General features: G+C 36.6%; 2 protein-coding genes across 2 annotated transcripts; both read right to left on the bottom strand.

The window, feature by feature from the left end:
• Positions 1–30: 30 nt before the first annotated feature.
• On the bottom strand, positions 31–5,738 carry LOC139435058 (cytokine receptor common subunit gamma-like). Its single transcript, XM_071205382.1, has 8 exons — positions 5,601–5,738; positions 4,765–4,855; positions 4,356–4,525; positions 4,009–4,139; positions 3,745–3,916; positions 3,002–3,107; positions 2,430–2,487; positions 31–2,266 (listed from the first exon to the last, which is right to left on the bottom strand). The coding sequence occupies exons 1-8, from the start codon at positions 5,665–5,667 to the stop codon at positions 2,018–2,020; spliced, it is 1,044 nt and encodes a 347-aa protein (XP_071061483.1). The 5' UTR covers positions 5,668–5,738; the 3' UTR covers positions 31–2,017.
• Positions 5,739–6,365: 627 nt separating this feature from the next.
• On the bottom strand, positions 6,366–15,915 carry LOC117458794 (cytokine receptor common subunit gamma-like). The gene is made up of 12 exons (XM_071205514.1): positions 15,820–15,915; positions 15,026–15,116; positions 14,619–14,788; positions 14,285–14,418; positions 14,020–14,197; positions 12,058–12,148; positions 11,653–11,822; positions 11,319–11,452; positions 11,054–11,231; positions 9,183–9,273; positions 8,650–8,710; positions 6,366–8,485 (listed from the first exon to the last, which is right to left on the bottom strand). Exons 1-12 carry the CDS (start codon positions 15,884–15,886, stop codon positions 8,237–8,239), a joined length of 1,614 nt encoding a protein of 537 aa, XP_071061615.1. The 5' UTR covers positions 15,887–15,915; the 3' UTR covers positions 6,366–8,236.
• Between the last annotated feature and the right edge of the window lie 1,812 nt (positions 15,916–17,727).

Here is a 17,727-nt window from a genome sequence, read left to right as displayed (position 1 = left end):
TGGGAAATTAATGTCACAGTTCCTCAGACGTAAGGCATTTATATTTATTAATTATTAAATCAGGTTATGACAGAAAGGACTAAAATACAATCAGGTTACGTCAAACCACATTGAAAAAGTCCAATCAAAGAGCTATTAAGATTGGAAACATTTTAGGAATATAAGTATAACACACACATGATAATACAAGACACATATTTTAAGGGGCTGTGAGGCCACATTAGCTTGAAAAAAGGGCATCCCCCATCCTGATTTTGGGTATCATGCATGCACCCATCACCATGTAGAGTGGTGTAAAGTCAATGAGTAGATTTACTCAAGTAGCCTACTGTATTAGTACAATTATGAGGGACTAGTAGGCTACTTTACGTAAGCATTTATTTACTTGTTACTTTGTACTTCTACCCCACTACAATTCACAGGTAAAAAGTGTTCTTCCACTCCATTATATGTATTTAATTATTGTAGTTACTTTGCAGATTTTGATTTGTGGGGTGACAATCAACACTCTTGTACTTAAGTACAATAATTGGTCCACGTATTCATTTTTATTTTAAACTGACCTTTGCTCCAAATTTATTTTTATGGCTGTGTGTACCAAAGAGGGACATACATATCTAAGTTAATTGAAGTTTGGATTACATGATGATTCAAGCAATTAGGACTTATTATTACTCATATGTATGCAACACTACATGTACATACAAAAGATAAATGTAAGAAAAATCTACACATTTCAATACTAATCAAAGACATTTTGCCTAACTTGATTAAGGCGAACGATTACAACTTAAGAAATCATTTCTGACAGAAGCAAAAATAAAGAAGCCAGTGATTACGCTTTTTTTATCACAATGTAAGTGCCCTGATGACAATGCTGATATACAATCTCATTCAGTAATTGTATTGGGTCCTTTCCTTCTGCTTCATTGAGGTTACATTCATCATACTTCGGGTCGTGGCTAAACCTGTCTCTGCGGTCCTGCCTGGGTCTCGTCATGCTGCCTCCCTGAAGGCTCCCACAGGATTGTAGTTGACATCTTCGTAGATTCATCTTCTTATTAGAGACACATGCATTTCCTAACATTTGGACTACCTATGCTGTAAAATGTATTATCTCTTCGATTTACACACGGCATAGATTGCACGTCTGTCCGTCCTGGGAGAGGGATCCCTCCTCTGTTGCTCTCCCTGAGGTTTCTCCCATTTTTTCCCTTTAAACTGTGGGTTTTCTCCAGAGGTTTTTCCTTGTACGATGTGAGGGTCTAAGGATAGAGGGTGTCGTTTTTTCTCATACTGATATTCTGAACAATCTGTGCTGTTCTATTAGCTGTAAAGTGTCTCTACTGTAGGCTATTTTTTATTATATGTACAGCACTTTGGCTTGACCAAAAATCGTTTATAAATGTGCTATATAAATAAAACTTGATTTGATTTGATTATGTCATTTTAAGCTGAGGTTTTGGATTGATGACATGATGAAACTAATTTCTGTTAAATATTTGTTTAAGGAACAACTAATAGGTGTAAAGGACTTTTTTGTTTTTCAACTGACAGCCATGCTTAAATCAGTCGTTGTAAGGCATGAGAGGAAGTGGAAGTTTAAATATCCTTTTTTCTGATATGGGATAGGAACTTCAATCTGTTCTCCTGGGGCAGAATATACAGACCACTGACAGAGAAAGAGAAAACGTTGTAATACAGTACACTTTGTCACAGAGTTACTTACTGCACTTACTGCAAAGTAATATTATCAATTAAGTGATTCAGAGTTTTTCATTTTGATCAAATAAACTAAAAGAATGAGTGACTGAATTTGAAATATTTTTTTATATATGTAACTACTGCATCAGGTTTTTGGTATTCTTAAACATGTATACCTCTAATGGACCAGTTGATTATATGGGCTTCAAACTGATCTCTGTTCATCAGGGAAATCATGATTTCCATTTTGTGTCAGTAAAATATAATCAGAATTATAACGTTTTAAGAAACACAACCCTGACTGACATGCCACCTAAACAGAATCCTGCTTCTCCTCCTCAGGTGAGACTGTGGAGGTGGAAGAGGAACAGGAAGTAGGCAGGTCAGATTCGTTCACAGGGATGGAGACGGAGCAGTCGGTTTGGTCGGTGGTGCCGGAGCAGGTGGAGCAGTCAGAGCTCTCACTGTCAGACTCAGGGACATGACAGTACTCACGGACAGGACAGGGACGCTCATTGTCCTTAAAACTCTCTTTCAGGCCCTTGGGGAACTGAAACCAATCCTTTAAGAAAACAAAACATGTATGACTTTATTTTTCTGTTATCTATGTCTTGTACATTTCCTTCAAAAAAGGCAGTATTTTGAGTTATTTCCAGCTGAATGAATAAAATGTGGTTTCAGTACAAATCATTTTTTGGAAGCATAGAGTTTTTGATGCTACTAACCTCGACATTAGGAGGTAAGGATGGCTTGGGGACCACAGGGATCAAGATGATTCTGATTCTGTATGGAAGGGAGGCACATGTTTATCAGATGATCATATCAACTACAGCTAGTCTACATAGCACATACATTGAAAGTACATTACATTACCAAATGTGAATTTCATTGCTATCGTCACTTTCATCTACTGTTGCTTTAAAGCTAAAAAAATATCATTTTTTTCAAGATCATCAAGTTATCCTCCCATGTTGCCTTTTATCTGAGATATAGAGTGAAAGGGGGCGACAGAGAGGAGGACATTGACTGTAATGTTTGGCTAGCGCGGCTTAACAGGGCAGCCAGATCTTACCACTGAGCTGTCAACCGGCCCTATCTTCACACATTTTAGGTAACCGGGTGAGTTGTTGATATGCTCAGCCCAAGTATTCCTTCAAACAATTCAAATTTTAAATACTCACATTAGTTAACAGTTCGTGGAAATATTGTTGATGATAATATAACAATGAATGAAGGAGGAAATATGTACCCATTGCTGAAACTATATGTAAAACACTATAAATAAGACATGACCTACCTTTCATGGTGTAGCAACATCATGACCAGTAGGATGAGGATGAAAGCACCCAACCCATACAGCACTGGAGTCCACACAGACATCGAGCTGTTCATGTGAGGAGTGTCTGTGAGTTTGAGAAAGACAGGGGAAGATTGTTTCATTATACTGCATCTTTACTGTGTTGTTCACATGCAGAGCAACAGCTGCAGATAGTAGAAATCTTCTTTGACGTTTAATCACGTGTGATATGGTGAAAATTACACATGATTAGGAGTTTGCTCTGTCAGTTTACCCTGTACTGATTTGAAGGGAATAAGTCAGGTTTGTATTTCCCTATTGCCTACACTGGCCATCTTATTTTGTAAATGTGATGATTGTAATGGCCTAGAATATCTATTACTGGCCCCTCAACTATAGCTCTGGCTTTGAAAACGAATTTCCCAACCTAGGAAAAACATGTTAAAAAGAAGGGTCTACAATCACTACAAATGATTGTAAATACAACATGTCAGTATTCATGAAAAATATGTTTATTCCTGTCATGCCCAGTATTCAGAATATTCTAAATGTTTATATTTGATAAGAAATAAATCAAATCAAAGACAAATCAGGTGAAAGTTTGGGCTTTTTAAAAATGTTTTACTAAAAGGTTCTGTGCTTAAGACAGTTTATGGTTACCAGTAGCAGTGAGTGATTCCTTCATTCTTTCAGTACAGGCTACTGTAAGTGACTGGAAATAGGTCTAGACATTTGCAGTTTACCTGTGCTGTTGTCTTTGGAGCCCCAGAACACAGGCTCACTCCAGTCGCTCCAGAAAGAGTTTTGACTGCCTCCACAGTGGTTCTCCAATTTGCTCCGCACCTGCAGCTCATACAAGGCACTGGAGGGCAAGTTGATGCAGTAATTCTGAATCCCAGCCCTCACTGGATACGTCTGTGGACACAAAGATGGAGTTGATAAAGGAGACGGGTGGGAAAAAACTAAAACGATTATGGAACAAAGGATCTTTCTTTAAAAAGGCCTACCATCCACGCCTTGCTGTTGATCCTGTAGCGAACTTGACTCTCCACACAATGAGAAATCTGGGTCCAGTTGAGCCACAGGTTCGAGTCCAATCCAAACTGGACTGTCACTTTGTAGGGAGGATTGAACTTGACTGGAGACAAAACAGACCATTCAAAGATACAGTACAATATGGCAACAAGGTAATAGGGTAAACATGAATAAAATATTTCTTTTTATTAGTTTATGTCAAAATGCTAGCATTTTCTTTAAAGAAAAAAGATACATTGAAGTTACAGTTGTGCTTCATTTTCAAATAATACTGCCTAAATAGTATCTCCAGAGGATGAGCCCCAGTAAAAATGCTTACCTCTCTCTTTGAGTTCATGTTTCTTTTCATAACTGTCGTTTCCATGTACCAGTTTGGTGTTAAAGTCGGAGAACCGATCACCTGTTTGTAAATAGGGCTGTTTGCATCCAGTGTTTATGCTGTTCTCTGAAAGATAGCTGGGGCACTCTCTGAGTGTTTTGTAGGGGAACCTGTAAATAAATCATTATTTATACATTATCACATAAAAATCAAAGGATGGTGGTGATGATTTTGTCTATAATTGTCTAAATTCAGAAACCAGTGCCTGTACAGCAGATCATAAATAAATTACAATGTCAACTTTTTATATTTTACGTTAGTCCAATATTTCTTCTTTAGAGATTGATACATTGAGACAAAAAAAAGAAGGTGTTTGAGAGTGTCAGGGTCACTGTCAGTAATTACGAACCAGCTATAGAAGGTGTAATTGACCTCTGGAGTCCGGCTCTTATTCCAGGAACAGTGAATATATTCCAGATGCATCACTAAACACTCCACATCTGTCAGAGAAACAAGAAGGTTGAGATAAGTAGAACATAGATTAATGAAGATAATAAAGCAAAAACACAACAGCATGCACGCACGCACGCACGCACGCACGCACGCACGCACGCACGCACGCACGCACGCACGCACGCACGCACGCACGCACGCACGCACACACACACACACACACACACACACACACACACACACACACACACACACACACACACACACACACACACACACACACACACACACACACACACACACACACACACATACACACACACACACACACACACACACACACACACACACACACACACACACACACACACACAGGAAATGGTGACAGAGCGTAATAGGGACTTTACAAAGAATGTGCTAAGGAAGGCTTTTACCGTTAACCTGTAACGGCTGTTTGATTAAGATTTGGTTAAAGGAGTTGATTATTTTAAATTATTATTAACATCTAACGGTAATCATATTTCAAGTCAGTTCTGCTGTCCTTGCCTTTTAATCTGGATTCTATTTTTAGAAAAAGTTATATCAAAAGACTAATATTTTTGTTTAAATGTATTATTAACAAATACTTTATGAATGAACAAGAAAAGTAGCTTCACTTCATGATAGTTGGAGGAAAACTTAGATTAGATCTGATAAAAGCCCTGATAGACTCCTTCAAATTTGGCTAAAACTGTTGCAATTTCTTTCACAATTCAACTTAAAATGTAAAATATTAATTTGAAATGTTCTTACCAGGTGGTTCTTTGGCAAACACATGTCCCGTCAGACAGAGAAACAGAAGCAGTCTCGTCGCCATCATGTCAAACAGAAACAGGATGCTCTCAGGATCTGCGCATTATCTCCTTCTCAGTCTCGATATGTGGCAAATGTTATTTCTCCATCTGCTGTTTCTGATCTCTCTGTGTGGGTTTTGGTTCCTGTCACATGTTAGGTTACATATCAAGATATGCCTGTAATTAGGCCTTCTGCTGTATGGCTGTATTTTAATATACCCCACCATTTTTAAAACATGCTTTAAATCATAGAGTGAAACATACTGTAGGTTATCCTAAGATAATAAATGTGTTCATAAATGTGCTAAAGATGTGTTGCGTACAGACTCTTTTACAGTAACCTGCTGTTAGTCAGGCATGCAAGAAAATGGATGTGGAAGAGAAGCTGTTAAATACTGAGGACGAGGCAGAAATCTGAGAGATGGATGATTATTTCTTAGCTTAGAAGTCAGAATAAAATGTTGCTACAACACTTTTTGAGTCACAGGGTTTTTTCTCTGCTGTCATAATGCACATGCACATTTTTAAGCCATGAAACATCCATACTTTTTGGCAAAAATTAAGACACAGAAAAGCACACAGAAAAGCCAAATCCATGTCCTTCATTTGTGATGTTTGTGGTTGTCATGTGTCCGGTTTGAGTTTCTGATGAAATGTCGCTGTGGTTATCTTTTTAAGTGTCTGAACAAGTGTGTTGTTTGTGACAGAATCAAATCAAATAAAAAATGTTTAACATGTTTTATTTATTCAAGTCAAACAGGTAACATTCACAATTTATCTGGGTATTACCATGACTGACATTTAAAGAAGAATTAGAGCTCAAACATACTTTGTGCATGACAGGGTCATCAGATATGTGTCACTTTCGGTGAGTGCTATCCCAAAATGTAGAGTTCTGTGGTTTGGTTTCCTGTTAGAGGAAACTGTTTCAGAAATGTTTTTAAGACAGTATACCTACATCTGAGTGTGTGCACAACAAGCAGACACATTGTTAAATCTTATTTATCTAGAAAAAATACATATTTACCTATATCTTAATAACCTGTATTACATGCTATGCAATTCTGGGACTAATTATTTAAGAGGAAGGCTATCATCAGCTTATTAAAATTAACAGATAATTGTGAATTAGTTCATCCTGACAAAATGCATGAAACGCGCTTGTATATTTGGAGTGACAACATCTTGAATAGCAAAAAAATTATGCAGAAATCTTACACAAAGTAATAACTGCATTGTGAATTATAGTTTGTGATATTCACCCAACTACAAGTAGCGCAATTATAATTATTATTTAATGTATGCAATCAAGAACACGAAATCCCAACATCTGTGACCAACTTTTAACTAGACTTGATATGTGACGTTTTAGCAACAATCAGCTAATCTCAACTCATTTCCTGAGAATTTAAGAGGTTTTCTTTTTGCGTACATGTGGGTAAAATACTGTGGTACTTTGCTCTTTTACCATTTTTGTATGTATGTATAGGCTTTTATTGCTTATCTTTGGTACGTTCTCTGTGTAGTCATTCATCAGTTGATATAATTCAAGTTGTTAATGAAATACCGAAGATGGTGTAGTTGTATATCCTCCACAAATTAATTCCATGTTAAAAAAACTACTCTGTCGAGAGTTCAACTTGGGGTATAAGTTATAAGGTATAAGGTATTCATTCATTCATTATTATAGCTGTGTGTCCCAAAGAGGCAGATACCTATCTAAGTTAAATGGATTTTTGATTACATGATGATCCAAGCAATTATGGGTCTTGATATTCATGCAAACATTACATGTACGTACAAAAGGTTATATATGAGAAAAATCCACACAAATATCAATACACATCAAAACCATGTTGCTACACTTGATTACTGCAAGTGCCTTGACACTGATGCTGATTTACAATCTCAACAGTCATTTTATTGGGGCCTTTCCTTCTGCTTCATTGAGGTTACATTCATTATCATCTTAGTGAAGCTGTTTTTTTGGATTGATGACAAGACATGATGAAACTCAGTTGTGTAAAATATTTGTCTCTCAAAAATAAATACTATGTTTAAGGAACAACTAATAGGTGCAAAGGACTTTTTTGTTTTTCAACTGACAGCCATGCTTTAATCAGTGGTTGTAAGGTATGAGAGGAAGTGGAAGTTTAAATGTCCTTTTTTCAGATTTGGAATAGGAACTTCAATCTGTTCTCCTGGGGCAGAACATACAGACCACTGATAGAGAAAGATAAAACTTTGCAGTACAGTAAACATTGGCACCTCAAAGTGGTACTTTGCCAGAAGCATATTTTAAAGAGAAACTTACTGTATGTCACTAATAAAAAGTAACATATCAATGAAGTGATTCAGAGTTTGTAATTTGTTGTAAACAAACCAAAAAGAGATTTTATTATGTTCTTTTTACCTGTAACTACTGCATCAGGTTGTAGGTTTTCTTAAACATGTACAATCTTAATTGAGCCAATTGTTTCAAACTGATTTCTCCTCATACAGGGAACCCTTTGTATCCATTTTGAGGAGACGTGTCAGTAAAATACAATCAGAATTATAACGTTTTAAGAAACACAACCCTGACTGACATGCCACCTAAACAGAAACCTGCTTCTCCTCCTCAGGTGAGACCGTGGAGGTGGAAGAGGAACAGGAAGTAGGCAGGTCAGATTCGTTCACAGGGATGGAGACGGAGCAGTCGGTTTGGTCGGCGGTGCCAGAGCAGGTGGAGCAGTCAGAGCTTTCGTTGTCAGACTCAGGGACCTGGCAGTACTCACGGACAGGACAGGGACGCTCATTGTACTTAAAACTCTCTTTCAGGCCGTTGGGGAACTGAAACCAATCCTTTAAACAAAAGAAAAACATGTTTGACTTTATTTTGCTTTCATATACAGTATGTCTTGTACATTTCCTTCAAAGACTGCAGTAGTTTTACTCTGCTGAATGAAACAAATTAGGTTTCAGTAAAAATCTTTTTTTGGCAGCCGAGAGTTGTTGATGCTACTAACCTCGACATTATGAAGCTTTGGGGATGGCTTGGGAACCACAGGGATGAAGACGATTCTGATTCTGTATGGAAGGGAGGCACATGTTTATCAGATGATCATATCAACTACAGCTAGTCTACATCACACATACTGTACATCGAAAGTTACATTACCAAATGTTAATTTCTTTCCAATCGTAATTGTCATGTACTATTGCTTTAAAGCTCAAAATTATCATTTGAAAATCAATTAATCACCCCATGATGCCTTGAATTTAAGAAATACATTTTTTCCTCCATTATTGGATTCACCGTTCACCGTGTGGAGGCACGTGAGAAAAACAAAGTTATCTTCACACATTTTAGGTAACAGGGTGAGTTAGTGTTAGTCAAATGCAGTATTCCTTTAAACAATTGATATTTACGTTAAAATACTCATTAGATTACAGTTCAGGTAAATATTGTTGATAATAACAACAGGGAATGGAGGAGATATAAGTAACCAATGCTGATACTCTGTGGTACATTATAAACCCATTACAAATAATGACCCACCTTTCATGGTGTAGCAACATCATGACCAGTAGGATGAGGATGAAAGCACCCAACCCATACATCACTGGAGTCCACACAGACATCGAGCTGTCTGTGAGTGTGAGAAAGACAAAGGAAGATTTTAGTTGTTTAATTAAACTGTACATTTACTGTGTTGTTCACATGCAGAGCAACAGTTTCAGATAGTAGAAATCACTGTTGATGTTTAACCATGTGTGATATGGTGAAAATAGTTATAGAAATGCAACGAGGAGGTTGCTCTTAAGAGTGAGGAACATAATTATAAACAAGTCATTAACAAAAGAAAGAGTTATATCACAGAACCATAAAACAATAAAACATGAACAGTGATACCACTAAAATGACCCCAAATTAAAAAGACAGTTATTTAATTTACTTTTTTTTTTAATACAATGCAGTTAAAAAGCGACAAATAATAAAAGCTTGTAAAACCATTTTAGCACCATTCTGATTAAAACATTGACAGATCCTGGCAATGTTCCTCTGGTGGAAAAATGAAGTTTTTTCAACCTTGTTAAAATGTATTAAAAAATGAATTATTACTTGGTTTTTCATAGGCGCAATAGTGATATTCAACATTGTAATGGTTTGTTAGGTTGCCCAGAGGGAGCATGTATAATGAGAAGAGAAAAGGGCCCAGAAGGCTTCCTTGAGGAATTCCATATTCAATATCAAAGTCTCCCAAACTTACAAAATGTTTCTGTAAGACAGGTATGAGTGAAACCATTCAAGGGTTGTCCCCGAAAGACCCTCCCATTTCTCAAGACGGTTCATTCAAATACTGTGATCGATTGTGTCAAATGCTGCACTCAAATCTAACAAAAAGAGGACAGCTACATTGTTTAAATCGGTTAGAGTTTTTAGGACATTCACCACCTTTAATAAAGCTGTTTCAGTACTGTGGTTTGTTTGATAGCCAGACTGGAATTCATCTAAAATGTTATTGGTGTTAAGATGATGGAGTAATTGGTTGAAAAAAATATTCTCAATGAGTTTGCTTTGAAAAGGAAGATTAGAAATAGGCCTGTAATGAGATAAATCACCAAAGTCCAAATCTGGCTTCTTGAGCCAAGGTTTTACCAAAGCTGTTTTAAAAGCAGAAAGGAAAATACCAGATTGCAGAAACATGTTGATTATTATTTCTTACGACAGGCACTGAAAGCTGGATTTAAACCATTTGGTTGGGACAGGTCAAGGGAGCATATGTCGATGCATTATTTTTTTGTTGATAGCAGCACCAATTTCATCAAGGCTCACTGCCTGGTAAATCCCAAAGAGGTGTAAGATATGTGTTTTTTTAATACTGGATCGATTAGTCTCTATTTTTGTTTAAAATAATTATGCAAATTCCACACATTTAAAATTGGAGGCATGATCATTTAAATCAGATGCTGGGGATGGGTTTTAGAGAGAGTCAATTGTGGAGAGGAGGACTCTTGGCTTATGTTTGTTGTCAGAGACGATCCTTGCAATGATTTTAATGTAACAGAATATCTATTACTGGCCCCTCAACTACAGCTCTGGCTTTGAAAACTCATTTACCAAGGAACAAACAAAAAAGTGTCTACTTTCACTACAAATGGTTGTCAAAAGGTCAATACCACACGTCAGTATTCATTAAACAGATGTTTAGTCCTGTCATGCCCAATAATCAGAATATGTTTATTGTTTATATTTTATAAGAAATAAATCAAAGACAAATCAGGTGAAAGTTTTGGCTTTTTTTTTTCTTTTTACTAAAAGGTTCTGTTCTTAAGACAGTTTATGGATACCAGTAGCTGTGAGTGATTCCTTCATTCTTTCAGTACAGGCTAAGTGACTTGAAATAGGTCTAAACATTTACAGTTTACCTGTGCTGCTGTTTTTGGAGCCCCAGAACACAGGCTCACTCCAGTCGCTCCAGAGAGATTCTTTACCGCCTCCAACCATATAGTCTAATTTGCTCCGCACCTCCAGCTCATACAAGGCGCTGGAGGGCAAGTTGATGCAGTAATACTGAATCCCAGCGCTCACTGGATAATATGGTTTCTGTGGAAACAAAGATTGAGTTGATAAAGAGATGTGGGACAAAAAAGAAGACAATGAAACAAAGGATGTTTCTTTAAAAATGCCTACCATCCACGGCTTGTTGTTGATCCTGTAGCGAACTTGACTCTCCACTTTCCTATAAGAAATCTGGGTCCAGTTGAGCCACAGGTTGGAGTCCAATCCATACTGGACAGTCACGTTGGTGGGAGGATTGAACTTGACTAGAAAACAAAACAGACCATTCAATGATACAGTATAAACGATTTTAATACTTTTTTTTGGTCAAAATACTATCATTTTCTTTAAATACAATGACACAATTAAGTTACAGTTGTGCTTCATTTCCCAATAAAACTGCCTGCCTTCAATATTTGATTTCAAATAGTATCTCCAGAGGATGAGCCCCAGTAAAAATGCTTACCTCTCTCTTTGAGTTCATGTTTCTTTTCATAACTGTCGTTTCCATGTACCAGTTTGGTGTTAAAGTCGGAGAACCGATCACCTGTTTGTAAATAGGGCTGTTTGCATCCAGTGTTTATGCTGTTCTCTGAAAGATAGCTGGGGCACTCTCTGAGTGTTTTGTAGGGGAACCTGTAAATAAATCATTATTTATACATTATCACATAAAAATCAAAGGATGGTGGTGATGATTTTGTCTATAATTGTCTAAATTCAGAAACCAGTGCCTGTACAGCAGATCATAAATAAATTACAATGTCAACTTTTTATATTTTACGTTAGTCCAAGATTTCACTCTTCTTTAGAGATTGATACATTGAGACAAAAAAAGAAGGTGTTTGAGAGTGTCAGTAATTAACTTACGAACCAGCTATAGAAGGTGTAATTGACCTCTGGAGTCCGGTCCTTATTCCAGGAACAGTGAATATATTCCAGATGCATCACTAAACACTCCACATCTGTCAGAGAAACAAGAAGGTTGAGATAAGTAGAACATAGATTAATGAAGACAATAAAGCAAAAACACAACAGAGTTACACATAGACCAATGCAAATGGTAATAGACTAAAAGACACACACACACACACACACACACACCCACACACACCCACACCCACACCCACACCCACACACACCCACACACACACACACACACACACACACACACACACACACACACACACACACACACACACACACACACACACACACACACACACACACACACACACACACACACACACACACACACACACACACACACACACACACTTAAGTTACAGTTGTGCTTCATTTCCCAATAAAACTGCCTGCCTTCAATATTTGATTTCAAATAGTATCTCCAGAGGATGAGCCCCAGTAAAAATGCTTATTTTTTTTAAAAAGCGACAAATAATAAAAGCTTGTAAAACCATTTTAGCACCATTCTGATTAAAACATTGACAGATCCTGGCAATGTTCCTCTGGTGGAAAAATGAAGTTTTTTCAACCTTGTTAAAATGTATTAAAAAATTAATTATTACTTGGTTTTTCATAGGCGCAATAGTGATATTCAACATTGTAATGGTTTGTTAGGTTGCCCAGAGGGAGCATGTATAATGAGAAGAGAAAAGGGCCCAGAAGGCTTCCTTGAGGAATTCCATATTCAATATCAAAGTCTCCCAAACTTACAAAATGTTTCTGTAAGACAGGTATGAGTGAAACCATTCAAGGGTTTCCCCCGAAAGACCCTCCCATTTCTCAAGACGGTTCATTCAAATACTGTGATCGATTGTGTCAAATGCTGCACTCAAATCTAACAAAAAGAGGACAGCTACATTGTTTAAATCGGTTAGAGTTTTTAGGACATTCACCACCTTTAATAAAGCTGTTTCAGTACTGTGGTTTGTTTGATAGCCAGACTGGAATTCATCTAAAATGTTATTGGTGTTAAGATGATGGAGTAATTGGTTGAAAAAAATATTCTCAATGAGTTTGCTTTGAAAAGGAAGATTAGAAATAGGCCTGTAATGAGATAAATCACCAAAGTCCAAATCTGGCTTCTTGAGCCAAGGTTTTACCAAAGCTGTTTTAAAAGCAGAAAGGAAAATAGCAGATTGCAGAAACATGTTGATTATTATTTCTTAAGACAGGCACTGAAAGCTGGATTTAAACCATTTGGTTGGGACAGGTCAAGGGAGCATATGTCGATGCATTATTTTTTTGTTGATAGCAGCACCAATTTCATCAAGGCTCACTGCCTGGTAAATCCCAAAGAGGTGTAAGATATGTGTTTTTTTAATACTGGATCGATTAGTCTCTATTTTTGTTTAAAATAATTATGCAAATTCCACACATTTAAAATTGGAGGCATGATCATTTAAATCAGATGCTGGGGATGGGTTTTAGAGAGAGTCAATTATGGAGAGGAGGACTCTTGGCTTATGTTTGTTGTCAGAGACGATCCTTGCAATGATTTTAATGTAACAGAATATCTATTACTGGCCCCTCAACTACAGCTCTGGCTTTGAAAACTCATTTACCAAGGAACAAACAAAAAAGTGTCTACTTTCACTACAAATGGTTGTCAAAAGGTCAATACCACACGTCAGTATTCATTAAACAGATGTTTAGTCCTGTCATGCCCAATAATCAGAATATGTTTATTGTTTATATTTTATAAGAAATAAATCAAAGACAAATCAGGTGAAAGTTTTGGCTTTTTTTTTTCTTTTTACTAAAAGGTTCTGTTCTTAAGACAGTTTATGGTTACCAGTAGCTGTGAGTGATTCCTTCATTCTTTCAGTACAGGCTAAGTGACTTGAAATAGGTCTAAACATTTACAGTTTACCTGTGCTGCTGTTTTTGGAGCCCCAGAACACAGGCTCACTCCAGTCGCTCCAGAGAGATTCTTTACCGCCTCCAACCATATAGTCTAATTTGCTCCGCACCTGCAGCTCATACAAGGCGCTGGAGGGCAAGTTGATGCAGTAATACTGAATCCCAGCGCTCACTGGATAATATGGTTTCTGTGGAAACAAAGATTGAGTTGATAAAGAGATGTGGGACAAAAAAGAAGACAATGAAACAAAGGATGTTTCTTTAAAAATGCCTACCATCCACGGCTTGTTGTTGATCCTGTAGCGAACTTGACTCTCTACTTTCCTATAAGAAATCTGGGTCCAGTTGAGCCACAGGTTGGAGTCCAATCCATACTGGACAGTCACGTTGGTGGGAGGATTGAACTTGACTAGAAAACAAAACAGACCATTCAATGATACAGTATAAACGATTTTAATACTTTTTTTTGGTCAAAATACTATCATTTTCTTTAAATACAATGACACAATTAAGTTACAGTTGTGCTTCATTTCCCAATAAAACTGCCTGCCTTCAATATTTGATTTCAAATAGTATCTCCAGAGGATGAGCCCCAGTAAAAATGCTTACCTCTCTCTTTGAGTTCATGTTTCTTTTCATAACTGTCGTTTCCATGTACCAGTTTGGTGTTAAAGTCGGAGAACCGATCACCTGTTTGTAAATAGGGCTGTTTGCATCCAGTGTTTATGCTGTTCTCTGAAAGATAGCTGGGGCACTCTCTGGTTGTTTCGTAGGAGAACCTGTAAATAAATCATTATTTATACATTATCACATAAAAATCAAAGGAAGGTGCTGATGTTTTTGTCTATAACTGTACATTCAGAAACCAGTGCATGTACAGCAGATCATAACTAAATTACAATGTCAACTTTTTATATTTTACGTTAGTCCAATATTTCTTCTTTAGAGATTGATACATTGAGACAAAAAAAAGAAGGTGTTTGAGAGTGTCAGGGTCACTGTCAGTAATTACGAACCAGCTATAGAAGGTGTAATTGACCTCTGGAGTCCGGTCCTTATTCCAGGAACAGTGAATATATTCCAGATGCATCACTAAACACTCCACATCTGTCAGAGAAACAAGAAGGTTGAGATAAGTAGAACATAGATTAATGAAGACAATAAAGCAAAAACACAACAGAGTTACACATAGACCAATGCAAATGGTAATAGACTAAAAGACACACACACACACACACACACACACACACACACACACACACACACACACACACACACACACACACACACACACACACACACACACACACACACACACACACACACACACACACACACACACACACACACACACACACACACACACACACACACACACACACACACACACACACACACACACACACACACACACACACACACACACACACACACACACACAATGAGGAAATGGTGACAGAGAGTCAGAGGGACTTTACATAGAATATGCATTATCAAGGAAGTACAGCTACGAGACTGTTACATTTGGTTAAAATATTTATTTATTTTGACATCCAATAATTATTATAAAAGAAATAGTAAAAAGCACTCATAAAGAAAAATAATTGTGTTTATATGTATTATTAACAATTACTTTATATATACAAATAAATAAATAGGAAAAGTAGCTTCACTTCATGATAGTTGGAGGAAACCTTAGATTAGATCTGACAGAAGCCCTGCCTAGACTCCTTCAAATCTGGCTAAAACTGTTATAATGTGTTACACAATTCAACTTAAAATGTAAAATATTAATTTGAAATGTTCTTACCAGGCGGTTCTTTGGCAAACACATGTTCCGTCAGACAGAGAAACAGAAGCAGTCTCGTCGCCATCATGTCAAACAGAAACAGGATGCTCTCAGGATCTGCGCAGATCTACTTCTCAGTCTCGATATGTGGCAAATTGTATTTCTGTGTTTGCTGTTTCTGATCTCTCTGTGTGGGTTTTGGTTCCTGTCACATGTTAGGTTACATATCAAGATATGCCTGTAATTAGGCCTTCTGGTGTATGGCTGTATTTTAATATACCCCACCATATTTAAAACATACTTTAACTCATAGAGTGAAACTACACAATAGAGTTATTTGGTCAGTTTCATAATCTGTTTTTAATTTTCAAAAATGGTACTATTTTAAGTTATACATTTTTTTTATACCTTTAGTCATTGCTGCATAAAGTCAACTTTATAAAGTCCACTGATAAAGTGAGGGAAACAACAGAGCACTGACATTTACATTTCTGTTTTGTTAAAGGTCTCCATAAAACCTTGTAATTAGTATTTTCTATACCCTTTTTTAGCAAACTGCATGCATTTGAATTTAGCTTTAAAAAGGTCATAGAAAAAGCCAATTGCAACCAAAAAGCACAGGCACATACAACTACAACGTAATAAGTGTAATTTGTAGTTCATTCTTACAATTTTCCAAGAGCTACAAAGTGTATCGAATACATATTTGCTCTTCTGACAGGTTCTTCTCTACAAAATTTGCTGAAAACATTGGTTATCCTTCTGCCTTGCAGTTTCAAGCATGTCAAGCGTGTCACATGTATGTTGTTTGTGACAGTCAAATCTAAATGTGCACATTTTTTTATTCATTCAAGTAAAACAGGTAACATTCACAATTCATCTGTGTATTACCTTGACTGACTTTTAAAGAAGAATTAGAGCTAAAACATACTTTGTGCATGGTCACGTGTCATCAGATATGTGTCACTTTCGGTGAGTGCGATCCAAAAATGATGAGTTTTGTGTGTTCGGTTGCCTGTCAGAGGAAACTGTTACAGAAATGTTTTTTGAGAAAGTATACCTACATCTGAGTGTGTGCACAATAAACAGACACATTATTTTATCTTATTAAAATAAATACATACTGATCTTAATAACCTGTATTACATGCACTCCATTTAATAACTGTTTAGTGGTGCAGGAAGACTATTGGTTCATTGATTGGACTTAACCTATTCATTGATATATATTGAGTGTTATAGGTTTAACCATCAAATTAGTAGACATGCTTATATATATATATATATATATATATATATATATATATATATATATATGCTTATCAATTAACAAATGAACAACAAAATATGACAACATCTTAAATAGCAAAATAATTGTGCTGAAATGTTACAAAGCAATAATTGCTGTCTGAACTGCAGTTTGTGCAGATTCAGAAAACTTGACCAGTGATATTTAACCAACTAGAAGTACATGTAGTGCCATGTAGCAACAATTAATCAACCCCAACATCTGTGACCAACTTCTGACTAGATTTGATATGTGACATCTTAGCAACAATCAGCTCATCACAGCTCATTTCCTGAGAATTGAAGAGGGTTTTGAAGAGGGTGTATGCGTTGTCAAATTATATGGTATTTTTGCTCTGTTTCTGTTCTCCTTTTGAAAAGAACATTTAAAGGCATTTTTGCTTATCTTTGAATGGAACTCTCTGTGTTTTCATTCACAAGTTGTTAAAAACCAAATTGTTAATAAAGCACTAAAAAAGTATTCAGATATATAGAGATGCTTTTGAAACACTTTTAGAAAAACAACTAACAATGCAACAATTGACATTGAATCAAAGGTCATAAAAAAGCATCACGGTGCTTGTATGATGGTGCATATACTTTTGTGGCAGAGTCAAGACCATCACAGCTGTATCCAAATTAT

The sequence above is a fragment of the Pseudochaenichthys georgianus genome, chromosome 14 (genome assembly GCF_902827115.2).
Source record: "Pseudochaenichthys georgianus chromosome 14, fPseGeo1.2, whole genome shotgun sequence".
In the NCBI taxonomy this organism is placed as follows: domain Eukaryota; kingdom Metazoa; phylum Chordata; class Actinopteri; order Perciformes; family Channichthyidae; genus Pseudochaenichthys; species Pseudochaenichthys georgianus.
This window is presented reverse-complemented; position numbering and strand designations above follow the sequence as displayed.